This window comes from Trachurus japonicus, chromosome 19 (genome assembly GCF_045865225.1).
Source record: "Trachurus japonicus isolate A0001 chromosome 19, Traja_1.0".
NCBI classification, from domain to species: Eukaryota; Metazoa; Chordata; class Actinopteri; order Carangiformes; family Carangidae; genus Trachurus; species Trachurus japonicus.
Genome location: NC_140925.1, coordinates 25,326,131 through 25,346,859, shown reverse-complemented (window position 1 = coordinate 25,346,859; position 20,729 = coordinate 25,326,131). Strand labels below are relative to the sequence as shown.

At 43.2% G+C, this 20,729-nt stretch overlaps 2 protein-coding genes across 7 annotated transcripts in view; one reads left to right on the top strand and one right to left on the bottom strand.

Annotated features, from left to right (window-relative positions):
* ccdc186 (coiled-coil domain-containing protein 186) overlaps window positions 1–3,240 on the bottom strand; it is a 30,297-nt gene extending 27,057 nt beyond the window's left edge. For all 4 annotated transcript variants that reach the window (XM_085760781.1, XM_085760782.1, XM_085760784.1 and 1 more), the window contains exons 1-3: window positions 3,114–3,240; window positions 775–1,764; window positions 273–399 (exon numbers count right to left, since the gene is read on the bottom strand). In XM_085760781.1, coding sequence (XP_085616907.1) covers window positions 273–399; window positions 775–1,709 — 1,062 coding nt within the window. In that variant the 5' untranslated portion in view covers window positions 1,710–1,764; window positions 3,114–3,240. The remainder of the gene's footprint in view (window positions 1–272; window positions 400–774; window positions 1,765–3,113) is intronic.
* Window positions 3,241–4,410: 1,170 nt separating this feature from the next.
* Window positions 4,411–20,507, top strand: tdrd1 (tudor domain containing 1). 3 transcript variants are annotated; one of them, XM_085761634.1, is made up of 27 exons: window positions 4,411–4,508; window positions 4,822–4,975; window positions 5,123–5,136; window positions 5,443–5,480; window positions 5,580–5,640; window positions 7,328–7,442; window positions 7,592–7,658; window positions 7,776–7,859; window positions 7,965–8,144; window positions 8,244–8,387; window positions 8,490–8,655; window positions 8,754–8,837; window positions 8,943–9,119; window positions 9,206–9,313; window positions 10,187–10,357; window positions 10,487–10,747; window positions 10,888–11,019; window positions 15,713–15,820; window positions 15,997–16,164; window positions 16,414–16,755; window positions 16,847–16,963; window positions 17,066–17,194; window positions 19,026–19,193; window positions 19,290–19,706; window positions 19,900–19,965; window positions 20,096–20,139; window positions 20,300–20,507. In XM_085761634.1, the coding sequence occupies exons 2-27, from the start codon at window positions 4,830–4,832 to the stop codon at window positions 20,369–20,371; spliced, it is 3,579 nt and encodes a 1,192-aa protein (XP_085617760.1). In that variant the 5' UTR covers window positions 4,411–4,508; window positions 4,822–4,829; the 3' UTR covers window positions 20,372–20,507. The 3 variants fall into 3 exon arrangements, with proteins under 3 accessions (XP_085617760.1, XP_085617759.1, XP_085617758.1); XM_085761633.1 differs by lacking the exons at window positions 4,411–4,508; window positions 4,822–4,975; window positions 5,123–5,136; window positions 5,443–5,480 and having other exon boundaries at window positions 5,502–5,640; window positions 7,779–7,859; window positions 10,867–11,019; XM_085761632.1 differs by lacking the exons at window positions 4,411–4,508; window positions 4,822–4,975; window positions 5,123–5,136; window positions 5,443–5,480 and having other exon boundaries at window positions 5,502–5,640; window positions 10,867–11,019.
* The last annotated feature ends 222 nt before the right edge of the window (window positions 20,508–20,729 follow it).

The following is a 20,729-nucleotide window of genomic DNA, read 5'->3' as shown; positions in this document are numbered from 1 at the left end:
GCAGGTACAATTATGAGCAGAGGTCAATGTCCAGCTCAGACAGGAAGTCAGACAAAACATTGCAGTGGAGCATGTCCTTGTTTGCTTCCATTGTTTTCAAAAATCTGTTAACAATAGCTTGAAGAGACATGTGCCTGCAATGATGAAGGTAGTCCATTATTTTAAAATATGCTTGTTTGGACTAAGTGACAGATACAGATCACATTATTTGTGCACAGTCACTACCATATGACAGTATTTAACATAATGAGACAACAGAGAATGGCACTAACCTTTTTAATGGTGGCCATGTGCTGCTTTTCAGTCTCTGTCCTCTTTTTCAGCTCCTCCCTCATGTTGTCCTTCTCTGAGCAGATACCCAGGATCAGCTCCTGGTGTCTCTTGTTCTCCTCAAGCAACCTATATACACAAAAGGTAGCACACACACATGCAGGCACTCAATACCAATCCAGGTCAAGTTCACACAGAGCACTGAAGAATTTAGACTGATGTTATTGGTGCAAGAGCAAGGACATGTATGAGGGATTCTGGGTCATTTAAAATTCCACTTTCATTACTGAAGAAATGCAGACTGCCAAGGCTTTAAATTACAATCATTCTTGTGTGTCAAATCTAAAGTAAGGGGAATGAAAAAGAAAAATAGCAATTAGCAAGTAGGTTAATCTCTTGTTAAACCGCCCCCTTTCAAAAGAAGATAAACATTTTACCAATGGCACTATAAACCAAAGCTGAAAGCAGACTGCATCACTTTAAACTTACAAAATAGCACTTTACCTCTGAATAGCTTTCTCCTGTTGTGCATACTTGTACTGCACACACTTCTCAAAGACCACCATGCAGTCCTGCTGGTCTGTTGGGAGTCCATTAACTGGTGGGCTCCCTTTTCTCTCACTTTCACCGTTACCCTCGGGCAGCTGACAACCCAAAAGCTCTGACTCCAGCTCATCCAGCAGTGACTCTTGCGACAGCGAGCGTTGGATCTGGGAGATGAGCTTGCGGCTGCAGTCAGTGTCGAACGGGCTCGACGAGGGATTTGAGGGGGCTGAGATGTTGGCACTGGTTTGAGGACTAGAAGCAAGAGAGGAGCTGACAGTGTCAGAGCCAGGGGTCGAGGGGCCATTAGAGATCCCAGAGGTGCTCGTGGACTCGGTAGGGGAGTTTTTGGAAGTGCTATGGACGGAAGCGGATGATGGACTCTCAGCTGAACCATTATCATCCGCAAGTGATGGTTCTGTAGAACAATTTGTAACCAAGACCGATGGCTGCTCACTGTGGTTTGGAGTTGTGGCATGAGGATCTTCATCAATAGTCAATGAGGTTTCGATTGTGCCTTCAAGAACAGAAGGAGAGCTTTCAACCACATCATCTAAAGAGGAGCCGGGGGCTACCACACCTCCACCAGCCTCATTTGAAAATGGAATCCCGCCTTCCACGGAAAGTGTACTGTCATTACAGCTGGTGTCAGCATCCATCTCACTCCCAAACACCTGCTCCTGGCTGCATGTTTGAGCTTCTGGCTCTGTTTTTGTGTCTGTCTCAACATCTGTTGTAGTCTCGATTAATTCACTTTCAAAGAGTGCTTCATCATTTGCCTCATCTGCCCCCTTGTGAGATATCTGCTCCTCATTTTCAACGTTGTCTGTGTTGTTATGAAGCTGATCCTCAAGGGGAAAGCCCTCATATGCAGATTTCACCTCTGATCCCTCCATTGTGTGTGTTTCTGAAGCAGGACCAGGCTGTTCCGTGGTCCTCCCTTAGTTAAATCTGTCAGAAAGAAACAAAGAAGGGGACACAGAGGGGGGAAATGGAAAATGAGGGGAAGAAAAGACTGATAAACTGCTTGGGTTTTAAAACATTACAGTCATGACAGTCCTGGATGCCACTAATACAGTAGCACTGTGCTATGTATATATGACACATTATTAGGCAGAATTTCAACCTTGTTTTGAGCCAGGAAAAGTCTTGACGGTTAACTTCGTATTTCCTCATGTCATGCCTGTGGTAATTTGCAAATTTATCTGTGACTGAAAGTAACAGGTAGCTCAAAGGCATGCCAAACAGACACACATGTTTGCTTTGTCACAAACTGGGAGGTGTGGTTCTGTCTACACCTGTGACGTAGTGCAGGACGTCACACAACTACCTACAAGATGGGTATTTGAGATAATGACACTTCTGCTTTTGCTGTCTTCAAAATGTGTTATTCACTCAGGCTTGGTTTATCAAACATTCAAATGTTATACTGTACATCATTTCTCTTTGTCAGTCTCGCTTTGTCAGCATTTACAGTGATATTACTGTAATTACAAAGATGCCTAAGAATAACTGGAGGCAATGTAATCTTTGATACAGAGTTATTGTCCTGACAGACAATATCTAGCAGCTGAGACTCCTTCTTCTGTTACACTATGCTTCCTGATCCAAAATCCCCCCAGCCCCATTTGTCCTACCTTTCTCCTCCAATACCATCTTCTACATAGCCACTACAGCAATAACCCTCCCCACAGATAGGGATCTATTGTTATTTTCAGGTCTTACACGAACACCATGCAGCCTTGTGGTTGGTATCACCCTATTATAATACAGGGAAGTTCTGTGGCTACATCCAGCAACATAATCCAGCTTTTCCTGTTCAGCAATTATAGCATATGAGCAACAGTAATGATGCTCTTGTGACAGGTGTTTTACAATTTAACACTACTAGAAGGAATTAACGCAGCAACAATGGCCAGCCTCAACAAAAACAGTCTCAAGGAGTCCAGGCAACCAATTACTGACTGTGTCATTTGTATTTAATGCTGTTTTAAGGATATTTCGGTTCATTTAAGCCCCAATGCTAACGCTAGCTGTTTGGTTAGCCACGCCAAAGCACCAGAAACACACATCTTTGAGGCTAAAACACAGCACCTTAAGGCTAAAGCACAGCATAACATCTAAATAAAGGGTGATAAAATAGTAAAATAGTAAAATAGGAAGCCGCTGCTTTTACTTTGGCAAGCTAGGCTAACGTTGATAAGAGAGGCGCTAACGCTTCAGCTAGCGATGCTAATGCTAGCGTCTAAGATACACGACAAACAAAACTAAATGAAAAATTATGTCTTTGTTTTACCCACCATATGCGAAACCTCCATGGTGTGGTTCACCGCAGAGACAACCAAACTTTTGTCTTGCAGTGTATCCAGCTGATAGCCCCCAACAAGTCACTTTGATATGACACATCAACAAATATGGCCACTGCAGGGGGAAACGATGAGAGGCCAGCGAGAAATTACGTCAGTGTGACGACACCGAGTAGGCCCCGCCCCTACCTAATCTTTTACAGAAAATTAAAAAATATACATACAAATAAACACAGAAATACACACAATAACACAGTCCCTGGCCTCCACACGTATACATTTGAATCAACCCAGTTTTTGAAGGTTGAACATGTTGTATTGGACTGCATTAGCTTTATGTAGGTGGTGTACCTAATACAGGACAGGACAGCTGAGTTTTTTGCCATACCACTGATGTGGCAAATTCAAATGACATGCATAAATGGTGAGCTGGTATGTCTCTAATGTTTTAACACTCATACGTTTACTCAAAATGCTATTTTACTCAGTTAAAGCCTTTGTGAAGGCTTTGGTGTTTGATTTTTGCTTCAAAACAGACTGTTTGAGTGCTTGGGGATTTAACGACACAATCAAAATAAATATATATCAAGTGAGTCAATGTCAGTGACTAAAAGAGTCCCAGCTTTTAGAACATGACATTTTTCATGGTGCTGCTCAGTGTTATGGTTTGTATACTCAAGCATGACTTGATAGAGAGATGATACAGAGCCATTTTTGGTGCTTCTAATTGAACTAATATTGTGAATATCATATAATAAGGCTGGCATATGATCCTATAAGAAAATAGGCATGAAACTGATTGTAACAAACTGAGACTGAGAGATATGAGTCACAACCAAAGGAAAAGGCTGAAACATGGGCAAAGATGGTAGATGCCTCAAGCAGGCGTGTGCCATATGTCTGCACTGCAGATTATTAAAATGCTCGGCCATCCTAGGAGACCTCTGTGTAAAAATAATTCAGTTAACATTTTTTTTATATTTGGGCTCTGTCACACCACAAAACTTTCTTTCCTGCATCTAAAGGGATTCTGGATTTAAGATAAAAGGTGTTATGGTTGGAAAACATCTACATAATTTCAAGGCAAGAGAATATTAAAATCTTGAATTTAGTTTAATCAATTTTTATTGTACTGTCTGCCATAATTATGATAAAACATCATCACCAGACAGAAGTTAATGATAAATGTGCCTTTATTTCCCTAAAAAACAGTCATTTTCTTACTGATTGAAAATAATTACCAATAGAGTCAAATAAACCTGAACTGCCTTACCTCTCCTCTCCAGACAGTGGCGCTTTCCTCCTGACCCTTTGACCTGTCTGCAGCCGAGGCTAGTCAGTGCGCATGCCCAACACCTGCAGTTGCTCGACGGACACGTGCTTCGAGAGGTAAAATCCAGACTACGCAACACAAAAATGTACCAAATTTATTGAATTTGCTTGGGTTTAAAAATATATAATTATATTTCGCGCCCATGTATTAGACCAGTGTCTGTGTTTTTTGTTGTTGCTCAGTTATCGTCAATTACCGTCGCTTTTAACTAGTTTGTCGAGAGTAAGAAAGCGTGTCAGTCGCTTCGACGCCACGTTCGCTAACGTTAGCTAGTTTGACTTTGGACATTTTAGTACATTCTCATGCTAAAATAATGTTAATAAACTGTACGATATAGCCGCCTTTTTTATATATATATTTTTTCGACAGCTGTCACCATGAACCGCCCATTCGCGCCACACCTGGTTCGACCTAACCTGCCTTTGAGGAAACCATCCTCGAGCCCTCTGGCCGTCGCCACCGCATCAACTCCCCCGAGACACTTCATCAGGCCCGGTGGGACATCCCTGAGCCCTTTGCCTCCATCCCTAAGCTCTTTGCCTCCATCCCTGGGCCCTTTGCCTTCATCCCTAAGCTCTTTGCCTCCATCCCTGGGCCCTTTGCCTTCATCCCCGAGCCATTTGCCTTCATCCCCGAGCCCTTTGCCTTCATCCCTGAGCCCTTTGCCTACATGTGTTGGAGAAGGTAAGTCAATGGCACCCTACTAAACCCCCATCAATGCACGTACACACAACATGACTTGTTGTGGTTGATATTGCTTTTACTGTATGTTATGTAGTTCATGTCTTAATATGTTGCTATTTAATTATTTATTGACTCCTTGGTGTACTTTATGTTTTTAACTCCCTTTTTAAAAAACAAAAAACGTTTTGCTGCTACAGGAGAGAGATTGCTGAACAAATTTTCGTTGTATGACATGGACAATATTATTTTCTTGTTAATTTTCTGTCTTTTTTTTTACGATTTTATTCTGATTTTTTCCCCCTGTAGGTTCCATCCATCCACTTGTCGTCAGGGATAAATCAGCAGTATGTGTCAAAGTTGCAGTTCTTCATCATGAATTAATGTGATTTGTTAAAACCACATGTGATTTATCCATGCCATTTATTTCCTCTCTGCTTTCACAGGTGTTGGGATCAATGCCACAAGCACCGATTGTTTATCCCTGCAACTTCTGTGGGCAGCAAGGTAATATTGCGATTTATCAGAGTTTGAAATTGTCTCCCAGTTGTGTACCATGGAGTGCCAATAATATAAGTTTGCATTCCCAGTCAAAAGGTTTTCACAAAGTGAAACTGTATATAATATAATAATATAAACTGTAAACGATAAACAATATTAATTTGCCATTAAAGGGATAGTTCACCCAAAATTCAAATTTCACTCATTATCTACTCACCCTCATGTCGACTAAGAGCTGTGAGAATTTTCAGAGTCCTCTGAGTTACGGGGGGGTCCGCACAGCAGTATTTGTCCATATAATGGTTGTGAATGGATACCAACTGTCTTCGTCCAAAAAGACACACCAAAAAACATCCAAATACCTCCATACTGCTCGTCTGTAATGTCCCTCGTGTATTGAAGCCCCAACATGAGAAATTGTTCCGAAAAAAATTAAATAAGTCTATATTTTAAGCTTGTTTGTAGCGGAAGCTCCCAGTGTCTTAGTTCACTGCTCTTCCTGTGTCTTTGCACTGACCAGCATTTTTGGTGTGTCTTTTTGGACGAAGAAAGTTGGTATCCATTCACAACCATTATATGGACAAATACTGCTGCGCGTGAAGAACACAATAACCTGCGACTAATGTGTATGATGGATGTTGAAGTTAAAAAAAAAAAAAAAAATTCCTTGGTCCTGTGTTCTCTCAGTATGGCCTGGATGTTTTCTCATGCGTGGGTGTGTATTAATGGAAATGATGATTAGGGCTGCCCCCAAATAGTCGACCAAGCACTGGTCGACCAAAAAAATCATTAGCCGACCAAAATTTCATTGGTCGATTGGTCGCAGGAAAAAAACTAAAACATTTAGAGCCGTGTCTTGTCAAAATAAAGCCAACATCAATGACTGAACTGTATATGAAAGGTTATGGGGCTTTTATTTTGAAGGGCCAGATACAGGAAGTCGTGACGTGACCCTTTTTTTGTTTGTTTTTTTACACGGCACGGCAGTCTCTCTCTCTCTCGTATCACCGCTGTTTTCAATCTTAGCGGGTGCTGTCTGAGCCCCGGTCCCGTCCCACAGCGCTCACCGGCGGTCAGTCTCAGTGTCATGGAGCGGATCCATGATAGTCCCCGTTGCAGTCAGAGACCCGCACCCATATACATGTGTCTATGCCCGCACCGCTCCACGCCGCGGACCCCCACCCCCGCACCCCCGTCACACAGCCTGAGCTCAGTAACTTTTTACCCTCCTCATCCTCCTCACTGTGTTTATTGGTGATAAACGGGCATACTGCCGGTAATAACGGTGAAACCCGACCGGCTTGTTGTTGAATCTCGGACCCAACACGGCCGGAGTCACGAGCATTAATTAATTAATTCTCAACCTGACCGCGGGCAAAAAAAAAAAAAAAAAAAAATTCCCTCAAGGTGGGGGGTCGATTAGTCGACTAATCGCCATAAGTGACGACTACTGGTCGACCAACAAAATCTTTGGTCGGGGGCAGCCCTAATGATGATACAGAAGTTGGTCGGAAGTTTACCTATCATTGAGGCAGATTGATTACAATTTATATCACACTTGTGCAATATTTCCAATTTTTTGGTTTTTGTTTTAACTTTCCAGATAGAATTGCATGGTATAATACATATTTCATCAGTGTTGTTTTTATGTCGTCATGTTAATGAAGTTTACTATACTACTCTCCACCAATAGGGCAACTTCGGTGCTCATGCTGCAAGAAGACGACCTACTGCTCTTCGGCGTGCCAGACAAAAGACTGGTTGGCACACAGACATGTGTGCAAGGCCACTGATCCAGAACCTGCGAAGTAAGCTGTTTGAACTCTAGGGGTCCTTAAGTGCCAACTGTCATCAGTTTATTTTTCAATACTAACAACAACCGATCAGTTTGTACTTATCTAGCTGAGTTCAATTGCTAAATGATGTAAAGCAGTCATCTGTTTCTCTTAATTTAAAGAGAGAAACCAAAGGAAACAACAGTTTCACCAGGGGCGGGAGACAGAGCTGGCCAATTGGAGATAAAGGTAATGGCACTGCTTTGATGGTCTTGCCGTGCAAGTAACCATTCAAGCACCACAGTTGCAGTTACATGATTTAAAATAATCAAAATTCAATCTTTGTTTTACCTGTGTTTATTGAAGCAGGCAGCTGACACACCCAGCCTCCAGAGGGTCTATTTGAAAGACTTGAATATGACTAAAATCAATCTGGGAGCAGACATCCAGGTATAACATACCCAGTTTGTCTAAAAAAAAACAACAAAAAAACAGAGCTATTTTATGATGTTATACCAAATTGCAATATTTGTTTCTTGTGATTGGATGTTTTAGGCCTCTGTTATAGAGATCCACAGCCCTGGCAGGTTTTTCCTCCTTGCCCAAAGCCCAGAGATGCTGGAAGCTTTGCGGGGCATCAGCACGGAGCTTCAGAAAACGTACAGCTGCCCCACAGCAACAACATATGTACCCTGTGTTGGGGAGGTTTGTGGAGTACAGTTCTCCTCTGATCTGGTGAGCAGGCATCATCTCTTAACAATTTAACAAGTGTCACAAGATTTAGCACGCACATTAGCTGACTCCTTGGCTGTGTTTACCTGTTTTTCTGTGCAGAACTGGTACAGAGGCCTGGTCCAGACTTTGGCTGCTGACCAGAAAACTGCTAATATCCTTTATATTGACTTTGGCAATGAAGAGCATGTCCCTGTGGAGAGGATCAGACCCCTGGCTGCTAATATCCAGCGATCATGTCCATGCGTATGTGCTTTTTTTTGCACCACTCAAAGTAGTTGTATTTACTAAGTACCTCATCTGGTTATGTGGGATGTTCACAGTGTTGCTTACATCTATTATACTCAGGCATTGGAGTGTCGTGTTGCTGGCGTGGTACCACTGGATGGCAGCTGGACAGACGAATGCTGTATTGCGGTTAAGCAGCTATTGGCTGGTCAGACGGTAACTGTGACGCCAATAGAAACACTGGAGAATAGCCACATCCATGTTGTGGATATCCAGCTTCCCACAGGTAGGTATTATGACATGATTTGTGTTTGGAAAATAGATTAGGGATATACTTTTCAAGAATTTGTCTAAATTCCAAGTCAACTCCCCTGTTTCTTTTAGGGAAACAATTGAGCTCATTCCTCCTTGAGCATGGTTATGCCACCAAAGAACCAGCTGTAGCACCACCGACTCAACAAGAAATAAGTTTGTATTTTATTCACTTGCCCAACCCATCTCAAATCAGTCTCATTAAGGCTTTATATAAGAGAATCAGAATCCTAATTCTCACTATCAATTTGGTTTCTTCAGGTGCTATGATGACTGCATCGTTGGAAAATTTCAAGCGCCACTCCAGTGGGAAGGATGACAACAGCTGGGCTCAACCTCCCGAGCCTCTGACACAGGCAGTGGGCGACACCTTCACTGTCGTGGTTACTCACTTCCAGTCGCCCACTGATATGATTGTACAGAAGGTGGAAAATGCAGGCAAGTAGCTTTGTTTTCCCAGTGTGCTCAGCTTGAACCTATCCACCTCTGCACGAGTTGTTTTCTTAAGAGCTGTTGTTTTATAGGAGTGATTCAAGAGTTGCAGGTGAAACTGAGGGAACACTGCTGTCATGTCCCAGCCCCACCGAACTTCAGACCAGCACCTAGCACTGTTTGCTGTGCTGAGTTCTCAGGTACAACACACATTATATTGAGAATAAATCAAATCCGGGGTTGGTGTAGTAAGAATCTAAATTGGATAAATCTACCAAAGAAGTTCTGTAATATTATTGTAGTTAAAGGGACAATGAGGAGTTTCTATTTGGTTATAAAAAAGTCTCACGTTAATGTGGATGAATCCGGGGCGGTGCGTGGCGCAGTGGTTAAGGCGGCCGCCCCATGTAGAGGCTACAGTCCTCACCGCAGGCGTCCCCGGTTCGAATCCCATGTCGGGCAGACCTTTCCTGCATGTCATTCCCCCTCTCTCTGCCTCCCCCTTTCCTGTCTATCTCACTATGTGCTGTCAAATAAAGGCAAAAACGGCAAAAAAATATACTTAAAAAAAAATGTGGATGAATCTATGCTACCCACACTTGTTAATGGGCCTATTTTTGATAAATATATCGTTTTGTCTCTATCGTTATTTTGTTATTATTAGTGGTGGTGGGAATGCTGGTCGAGCCGACCAGCCTTTTTTACTTTCGGTTTCGTGGTGAGTCATGAGAATAACGCCGCCGAATCACCGTTTATGGTCGGAACTACGACGTTATCTGATCGTCTTCGAACCTCTGACTTTAATTCTTGATGAATGAAAACATGAGTCTGTCTTGCGCCGGTCAAAGAATTTCACGGTGCGTGCGGAGGCTCATAAATGTAGTGTGAAAACGCTTTGCTTTTCCAAACTCCTCGTTGTCCCTTTAAATACAAAATCAAACTGGCATTTCAACCAATTTGGGTGAATAAAGATATGTCTGTTCTAATTGATGAATTTCTGTAGAAATTAAATTGTAATCATTGTAACATCTTATCGCACAGGATTATATCAAAATTGAGTGTGTGTGTTTCAGAGGACAAGCAGTGGTACCGGGCCAAAGTTCTGGCGTATCCATCAGGGGAGCGCGTCTGTGTTGGCTACATTGATTTTGGGAACTCTGAGGAAGTGGATCTAGGTCATCTGCGACCTATCACCACTTCTTTACTGGCCTTGCCAATGCAGGCTATGCCTTGTGGTCTAGCAGGTAGTGTCTTTAAATGTGCAGAATGTATTAAGTGGTTGGAAAACCTCAAATGTGTGTAACCATGTGTTTGATGGGTCTGTTAGCTGCATGCAGAGTGTTATCTGTCGCCTGTGTTTGGGTGCTTCCCAGGTGTGCAGCCGGTTGGGGAGAGCTGGTCAGAGGACTGTCTGATGGCCCTGCAGCGAAGGGTATCAAACAGAATCCTGCGCGTTGAGATCCAGGGAGCCCATGAGGGCAAGGTCTTGGTGACCATGACTGATGAGGCCAGTGACCCTCAGGCCAACATTGCTGAGCTTCTGATTTCTGCCAATTACGCTGCACCCACTCCTCTCCCTACTGTTGGTGAGCAGCAGGTTGACCAGACGGCAGTTGCTGCTGCTGAACCACAAGGTGAGGAGTGGCAGAATCACACATTTTTCACCAAGGATTTTATACTTTTGGTATAGCATATTAAACATTTTCTGTCAGTAGTCAGGCTTATATATGAAGCATTATCTGTGTGCTTTAAGTCTCTGCAGTGCCTTCCCTAGTGCCTACCCCAGCCACTGAGCCTATGGTCTGGTCTTTTGCTGAGATTCCCTCCGATGGCCAGACAGTGGCACTGCTAGCCAGCGTTGTGGAGAACCCAGGAGAGTTTTACTGCCGCCTTGACAATCCAACAAGTACATAATTATCACAGTTTTGGTGTTTCTTTTCTTTCTCTCTTTCTTTTTTTTACATTTAATCATTACATTTTAAAGGATGTCAATCTGAATTTTTAGTATGTGTCTATAAGATATGACAAAAGACAAGGTAATAAGTTATGTTGAATGAACTGAGGAGGGTTATCATAGAGTTTATGCTGTTTTTCTTGGTTAAAATAATTCTGAAGACACCCACATAAGACGTTGTGATTGTATTTAATTAGATTTTTCTTGTACAATGGGTACTAGTTTCATTTGGACGATTTCACACGTGAGTCACGGGAGGGTCACACGGATTTTTTGTGGAGGAGTAATTTTTTTTTCACCAGAAGCTGCAATGTGCCCAAACAACCGCCAGGTGGCATCTGTGAGCAGCAGATCGCCTCCATAAGACAGCAGCACGGAGCAGTGAACACGAAGGGGGAATGCAATATAATAATAATAATACAGTATGGTTTTTCAATTAGAAAAATGTGACGACGGCAGCTACAGTATAGGCTACGTCTCACTCTCTTTTATCGATCCTCAGTCTCGTCAGCTCCAAACACACCCGTCTGTGTTTTTAAAATGAGCCAACTACTGTACAGTAGTGCCACAGATTTCTCATTCCCCACCTTGTTTGATTCAGAGTGTAGCTGGATGATTTCTCGTGAATGAACTGGCAAGAGCCTGTGTCACTTTCGGGCTGGGCGATAAAACATAGGATATCCTGAAATAACTTTTCCTCGATAGAAATAGGCTACAAGACGTGGCCGATACAAAGTTGATAGGTTTTATTCATCCATGTTTTGACAGTGTGTGTGTGTGTGTGGGACATGCTTTTATTTAAAAAATATATAGTCTAATATAATAAAATGGTTCTGTTGTTTGGCCACTGTTTAAAATAGGTCTGATCGATCCAGAGCAGCATTCATTTACAAGTTTAATCAGCACCAATTAAACTTCTTTTCTTTTACTTAACGAAATGAAACGAGAACAATATTATATTAATATATTGTTGTAACTTTAGAAAATATAATCCAGGAGAAAAAAGGCTTACAAACATGGACCAAAACGGCTCAGATACGCACTACACATCTTATGAACGTCATGTAAAGTAATAACTTTATTTTTTATATATATATATATATGGGCCGGGACTTTAACGCGTTAATTACGATTAATTAATTACACAAAAATTAACGCGTTAAAAAAATTAACGCATTTGATCGCACTTATTTTGCACCGCGGAACGTTTCTCACTGGATGAGTTTCAGGCGTACTGATTACACTGGAGCACAATCATCTAACAAGCCGCCGACACTGTTATAATAATAATACATCCATGCACTGATCACTGCAGGGAGAGAGGAGGTGAAAAGAGACAACAACACTGTTACCTGTTGTATACTGGCCTCAGGCTGTACCATCGCTAAGAAACCAGTGAGTAACGAGTTAAAGCTATGGTCTACCTGTGGTCCGATATACACGCGGCCCTGCTGAGCTACTGGTCTTCCTCCTCTCCCTGTCACACAGCCGCTTCCAGCCGCAGCCGCAGCCTGAGCGGGTCTCTCTGCACTGCGGCGCCGCGGAGCTCCAGGCCCCGGTCTTTCTGCTCCTCTCCCCCAGACACAGCACCCTGTGGCCGGTCACCCAGCGCGAGGAGTCTCCCTGTAGCATGAGGCTGTGCTAACGGCTGCTAATGGCGGCGCTGCTCGTACGCTGGTACGAGCAGCTGGGTCGCCGCGGTCCCGTTGCCGGGGACGGCGGCGACGGCAACTGGCACCGCCTCGTTACCGGCAGCTGGTGCACAGCGGCGGCATCGGGACTGGCGCCGCGGCTATTAGTAGGCTAGCGCCGAGCACAGCCTCATGCTACAGGGAGACTCTTGGCGCTGGGTGACCCAGGACAGGGTGCTGTGTCTGGGGGAGAGGAGCAGGAAGAGTCGGGGCCTGGAGCTCCGCGGCGCCGCGGTGCAGAGAGGCCCGCTCAGGCTGCTGCAGCAGCGGTGCTGAGTTTATGTTGAACAGGTAATCTTTGGTTTTATTGTGGAAGTTGTGACTGTGAATATGACATTTTACTCGGCATTCAAAGCCGCGTTTGGTTTCTGCAGGCAGCAGCAGGCTTGTTGCTTGCTCCGCTCTGGGAGGGGAGGGGAGGGGGGGCGTGTTTAAAAAAAAAAAAAAAAAGCGCTCGTCGCGGGGAAGCTGAGAACAGTTTCCTCTGCTGCAGCTGAACAGTTGATATGTGGTCAAGATGTAGCTACAGGCCTGTCAGTGTCTCATGGTGCATAAGACTTCACCCTCAGAGCTGTCTGTCTTCAGACTGTCCTGACCTGTCCCTGAACATCACACAGGGACAACATGGAGCTGCCTGTGTGATTGGTTACTGAGTTTTATTAATGTTTACATCAGGCTGAGTTCAACAAATCCGTTTATGCTACTGTGATTTAAGTAGCCTAGTTAAATACTACAGTAATCATCATAGTGTATTGGCAGGAAAGACCATTTAATCTGTATGTATCAAATATTGATTAATGAATTAATCGATAATTTGCATCCCTAGTCTGTTGGTCTTGGTTAAGTACCACCTTGAAAAAAAACAATGTTTTGTTGCTTAAGCTTATGTATTCAGTCATTCAATGGTAGCTATACTAAAATCCATGTGAAAAAAAATGCTTCTGACTGTTCTCAGGTCAAATATTTATATGCGATTAAAATGCGATTAATTGCGATTAATTAATTACAAAGCCTCTAATTAATTCGATTAATTTTTTTAATCGAGTCCCGGCCCTAATATATATATTTTAAATGCAACCTCTAAAACTAGAATGAAAAATATTTTACTATGTTCCACCTTCTCGGCTCTATTGAAAGTAATGTGCTTAATAGACATATTAGCAATGACCAATAGGTGTGCTTGCAATAATTGCTGTGACGACGGCTGGACACAATGTAACACATTAGCGACACATTAACATCCTCTTTATCTCTGACCAATGGGTGTGTTTGTGGATACTTCACTCAAGTACATTGTCAGACAGAAGTCCTGCCCCCCACAGTAGGCTACTTCACACAGCTGTTTGCTTTGAACAGAAAAACCGGTTCCTACAGTAGCTCTCCTCACACTTTTCAGTTCATAGTCTAAGTGAAGAAATTTCGTCGTGTTTCATGTAATAAATTTCACATGTAAGGGGAGCTGAACATAAAGCCTCCATTCAGAACTCCAAGACACATGTGCCAGACGCACAGAGGCATGCGTAAAACACAGATTGAGACCACTTCATGATGTTTAGTATTTTTTTTTAGTTCATTTTCGTTTCTTTTGGATTTTTGTGCGATTTTTTTTGGTCCATGTTTGTAAGCCCTTTCCCCCCTGCATTATTTCTTCTAAAGTTGCAACAATATAGTAATATAATATAGGCCGGCCTATATTGTTTTCGTTTCATTTCGTTAAGTAAAAATCAATCAATCCGTTTTCTTTGAAACTATAAGATTGTAGAGCAATGGGGTGTTCACCATTAACAAATAAGTACATTACAATATCACGGAAAAGTCAATTTCCAGTAGTTCAACCCCAACCAAGTATTGAGTGCATATAGATGGACATAGTTTTCAGAAGGCCAACATTTCTATATTAAAAATGCTTAAAAAAAAAAAAAATTCCTTTGCAATATTTCCATTTTGGAGATACTGATTTTTAGGTCTTCACTGAATGTTAGTCATAATTATTACTATTAAAATAAACTGAATAAATGAAGACACGGGATGTTTCATTCAGTGTGTAATGGACATATAGGCCTATATAATGTGTTAGTTTCACTTTTTGAATTGAACACATTCCACATCGCGGAGGCGACGTCTTTCCACTTATTAGGGCTTCCTTCACCTCTGAAATGGGGCAGAGCTCCGTGGGAGACACCTGCCTGACACAGCAACGTAGGGAACTGGAGCTGTGCGCCGCGGACATGCACGGGGGGGAAAAACGGCGTTGCCGTCGCACCGACTGCACGCGGATACGCGCCGCTTTAATGAGCGCGCATGTCGCGCGTCTACATTGGAGGTAGGCTGTTATCAGTGTAGTCAGAGGCAACCATGAATGAGTTCGCCTCAGTTTCACGTGATTGTCAGCCTGTTAGAAAAACATTTTACTGCCCCCAGCCGAGACGCTGATACCCCCCCCCCCCCAAAAACAAAAACTCTTCGGATCTGAACGATTCACACAAGTCACCTAATTGGTCATGAAAAAAGCGAGTTTCGCTTTTCGGCGCGCTGTTTGCATTCCTGCTGTTAACAAAATCAGCATCTAATCTGTCCCTCCAAATTGTGTGTTTGGAGCAGCTGCTGACAGATGTGTATAATGCTCCGCTCCTGAGTCCAGCCGCATCGGGTCCAGGCTGCTGGCACGGACGAAGCAGCTTAGAAACTAAACGAGCGATCGTGGGCTGAGTGGATTGTTACATTCACGAGAACTTGCAGAAAATAGATATGAGACAATTTGCTCAAACTTGGAGCTTCCACCTAGTGGCTACAATGTGACCTACAATTTCACGCAACGCGTGAATCACGCTTTCTGTGAGGGAAACGTCCAAATGAAACTAGTACCCACTGTAACTTTAACCTACTTTAAACTTTGACCTGTTCTTGTGCATTTTGAACAGTTAATATAATGTACTTGACTGTGTGTTTGTCAGACCATCAGCAAGTGATCCAGCTTGGGGCTGACCTGAAGCAGCATTGTGAGGCAAATAACTTGCCTTTTGAGCCCAAAGTGGGAGAGCCCTGTTGTGTTATGTCTTCTGGTGAGAACATCGATTCTGCTACTAGTATTTCATGTGATACTTTTATTGAGTTCTGTTCTTACTGACGTGTTGAAATTGTTTGCTTGGACCATATTATGTTTAGAATGACTGTTTTCTCTTCTGTGTTTTTTTTTTTTTGAGGGTTGAAATGTAAAATGTGCTTTTTTGGTCCTCAGGTGATGGAGTGTGGTATCGGGCTTTGGTTAAGGAGCTGTGTGAGAACCTGGTGTTGGTAAACATTGCCGACTATGGGTTCACCATGCAGGTTGAAAAAAAACAGCTGAGATCCATTACACCCCAACTCCTGACTCTACCATTTCAGTCAGTTTGCTGCTGGCTCTCAGGTAGAGTGTGAATGTGTGTGTGTGTGTGAGTTAGAGAGACAGACAGACAATGAAAGCAGAGTAAGATAAATATGAAATTGTGATAAAGTAATGTATTTTTTTCCACCCACAAGACTGTTTTACAGGTTTGTTCGTGGATTAATTTTACTGTTAGTTCATTTGAGCTAGGATTAATTTTAACAGAAGCTGTTTTTGGGGTATATTCAGGTGATTTTTATGCCTCTGAGATGATTTGTTATTTGTATTCAGGTGTGGAGCCCCTGGGTTCAGAGTGGTGCAGTGAAGCCCTGCTGTGGTTCCAGACTCTGGTGGATGGCGAGCAGCTCTCTGCCCGTGTCCTCTCTGTCACTGAACAGGGCTATGGTTTGGAGCTGGAGAGCAGAGGGTGCAATGTGGCGGCTGCCCTGATTTCCGAGCAACTAGCCAAAGCTCCTGGACAGATTATTAAAGAGACGCCTGCAACCGCAAGCCCCAGAGCTGCACCCCAAGAGAGCACAAAAGAAAATGAGCAAAACCAAATACATGCACAGGACTCAAAAGCCAGTGCCAAAATGCCACCAAGTGATGGCCAGACTACAGCGCCATCAGAAGGTCAGCTAGAGTCGATGTTCTCAGGATAAAATACAGTGGGATTTTTATTTTTTTTTGGTGCCTGGTTAAAATGATGTCATCTTTTTTTCAGTGCCATCCTTCCCAGTGGACTGGAAGACAGTGGAGCTGCCCCTCGGCGAGACGTTTAAGCCGCTCGTTGTAGCCCTCACCAGTCCTTCTCTCTTCTACGTGCTCGGCTCCAGTCAGGGTCAGAACAGACTCTTATGTTCCTATTTGTCACAAGCACATGTTCAAATGGTGAAAAAGTGATGTTCGTCTTGTCTTCTAACTGCTGTGTGTTGATGTGCAGTCGAGCAGCAGAAAGTCCAGGAGTTGATGATGGAGGTGGCTGCCTACTGCAGCAACAACCAGGCCTGTTCGTCCTCCACTGTCCTGAGCAGACCAGCTCCAGGGGCCGCCTGCTGTGCCCAGTTCTCAGGTGATCGCGCCGTATTAAGTTTCGCTTGCACCACGCGCTGCTGTTATGCATGCGCGCTTCTCTGTGGTGTGTATGTGTCCAGACAGAGGGCAAAAAAAAGAGAAAGAAAAGACCCGACCCGAGTTAAATGTTTTCTGGACCGAGTTGTTCGGCCTGTTGAGAATTATATTATGATTATATTATTTCCCATCTTGAGCTGATTTGTTCGAAAATTAAATAAAAGCCTGTCCCATATAGACGCCTGTCTATTAACATATCGTGAGTTGATGTAGATGTGACTGTATTGGCTATGTCCACCCCCCAAATCATTGCCATGACTCCTTAATGCCACTAGAGGTCAGACTGGTAAATTAAAAATGAATGATTGTGAACAAGTTTCATCCTTGCATGATCATTTTATATCTTAAGCAGCAGATATTCAATAGGAAGTAATAAATGTTATCTAAAATCTTATCATGCACAATAGCTGATTTCAGCATAGCACCAGAACAAAAATCCTATCAGGATAATTTTATTAATTCATTAGCACTTCAGTCTGGCCACTATGGAACTTAACGCCCATGTGTGGTGCGTTTGTTTCGCTCTGGGGTGTGCAGCAGAGCAGCCACACCGTGACCGCAGTCCATTTATTGTGTGAACGCGGCCGGGCTTCGATCCGCTCCAACTGCCTGGTGTCAGAGTTTCGTCAGTTGGATCATGTAAACATGACGTACCATGCATCTTTTCAGGGGCAGTCGTGCGAGTTCTCCTTCACATTTTCTTTAGAGGCAACACTCATTCTTTCTTTCTTTTCTTTTTTTTTTACCGGCGGTGTCCCTCTGCTGATGTGCATGGCTGCAGAAGCCCAAACATTAGCACATGTTGTGTCTTCTTGTGCTGTGTGCATCAACCTAACCTGGCGTGGCTCTATTTCAGCCACATTATTGGTTTGGCACAGCACAACTATTATCATCATTGGCTGTTTGCATCGACTTTCTATCGACCATGTGTCATATTTCTTTTATCTAGGAAAAGTTATTTTGCTATATATATTGTTATGATTTTATCACCCAGCCCTATTTCAACATCACTCTGAGATGTCACCAACTTCAAGGTGGATTAGTTCTCACACCACATGGTGGTTTATAAGGAAATTGCATCCAGAATTTAATAATTACTGTCAGCAGGGGAAAACCCCATCACCTTGGCAGGATCATCCCCACAGATGAAGAGACCCCATGATGACAGACCACCTGATCCATTATTGAGCTGTTTCCTCTCAAAGGTGCTCAACAAGCAATCAGTTTTAATCAGTTCTCATCTCCTGTTCTCCCATCTACTTTTAATGTTTTTTTATGTTTAGCTCTCTGACTATTCTTGAGAGCCCACCTGCAGTTGTTAACCCTGCAGACCTAAACTGGTAATTTGGTGTCTGCAAGTAGATATAATTACACAGCGTGTGTTCAGTGGAGCACAGCAGCAGCTCTTCTTTAAACACAGTATACAAGTAAGAGACTATACCTCGGCATACATTCCGCAGCTCAGCTAACAACAGGGTTCGATTTAATGGACTTTTCAGTGCTCTTCTGCAGATTCTTAGCTGCTAAGAGCTCAGCAGGTTTTAAGGGCAGCTGTGTGGGCTGAATCATCTGTCGGTCGTCATCATTGGTCTATCATGGTGATCTCTGAGTACAGTTTTTGTGTTCTTTAATACTGTTAAGTCCCTTTTGTTATAAGAAGTATCATTAACATATTACAGTGAACAGGCACCCACCTTACATTTCACCACTTTAAACTGTTTGTGTTCACAAACCACCAAACTATTATGTTTTATTTTGACGTTCTTCTTCAGCTGACAGTAACTGGTACCGAGCCGTGGTCCTGGAGGTCGGAGACAATGACATGAGTGTAGTCTATGCAGATTACTGCAACACTGAACAGGTGCCCTTCTCCCGAATCTTGCCCATCCCTAAGCACCTGCTGCAGCTCCCCTTTCAGATCAGTCGCTGCACCCTCACCGGTAAGGCCACAGCGAATATTTCTTCTTTCTGAAATGAATTTCAACTTTTTACTGCCTGATACATACACCTTGCTTCCTCTCTATTCCTCTCTATAGGTAAGGAGCACTTTCCCACTGAATGGCCAGAGGAAGTGCAGCAGATGTTTCAAGCCATGCTGTTGGGTGGCGTCCTGGCCACCGTCCAGTCCTTCAATGGCTCTGCTAACGTGCTCTCGCTCGCTCTGCCCACTGAGAGTGGAGGGGGAGACCTCACAGCCATGATAGTGGACGCACTGCAGGTCCAGGCCAAGAGTACGTCCTGCTCAGCCACCGTACAGAGGGCCGACCAAACTGACAGCAGCATACCTACTGCCAGCACGACAGCTGCACCCGACACCCCACAGCCCCAGCCCACACCTGACAGCCAGAAGGGGCTGGAACCAGCAGCAGCACCTGCCAGCCAGACCATAACTCCAGAGCCCAAATCCTGGACTCCGCAGCAGAACAAAAACAAATCTGCTGAGTCTGTCATTGGTTAGTGAAGCCACAATTTCATGAGTGATGATATTTTGGTTAATTTTTACAATTAAAAACTATTAACTACTATTCAAAACTTAAAATAATTTTACATCAGTTAAACAAAGAAGGAAAAGGAAACACATCCATGATGGTTTATTATAATGTACAAAGTGCTGATGTTAAGTAGTAGTTATGTTTTGTTTTTCAGGTGATCCTGTGCAGAAGATAGTTGCACAAATGGAACCACCATGCACAGTCAAAGCAGAAACTAAAGGTATGCAATCTGTAAAACATGGACATGTTTTGTGACTGCACATCTCAAAATATATTTACATTTCTGGTTTTGTTGTTCTACAGTTGTTTGTGAATGTGAGCATTTACTTGGCTTTCTGTTTGAACCCCAGATCCTCAGACCTCCGGCTGCTGCTGTCTGAGCCTGAAGACTAAGGTCAGAGCTAGTTTCACAGTTTTTGAAAAGCCTCTTTCAACTTGTGTTGTCTTATTTTGACAGGACATAGTTATCCATATTGACATCTATTACGTGAAAGAGGAAATGAAGTAATGCAAATGGACAGCATCTATAACTGTTCTCCTCTTGCCTTTCACAGATTGATCAACTGGAAAAACTGATGCAGCATCAGCTTTCTCTCATCGAGCTGTTAGTTGGACAGACGAGATAAAGATGAACCACATGCGTAACTTTACATGTTCAACTTGTTAAAATCAAGGTTGCCTTTTTGTTTGAAGTTATTGCGAAAATCATCCTCTGGTTTTTATTTAAATTTTATATCATTGATACCATGCATCCTTTCTGTTTTTAACTGCTGCTACATTCCAGTTGCTTTATTTAGGTCTTAATATTTTGGGGATTTTGGTTTTCTGACACCTCGTGCATGGAAGTTGACAGAAATAGAAATATCAGCACATTCATGTTCAACCACAGAAGTGTGTTTGCTCCCTGTAAGTGTGCTGCAGTGCAGCTCTGCTGTGTCTGTTGTGTTCTGTTGTTTAGTCCTAATCACCTGCTCAGGTGGGATG

Coding starts and splice junctions, on each gene's coding strand:
- tdrd1 (XM_085761634.1), top strand. CDS start 4,830: ATGAACCGCCCATTCGCGCCACACCTGGTTCGACCTAACCTGCCTTTG. Junction 5,481..5,579: donor TCGTCAGGGATAAATCAGCA/GTATGTGTCAAA, acceptor CTGCTTTCACAG/GTGTTGGGATCAATGCCACA. Junction 15,821..15,996: donor CTGTTGTGTTATGTCTTCTG/GTGAGAACATCG, acceptor TTTGGTCCTCAG/GTGATGGAGTGTGGTATCGG.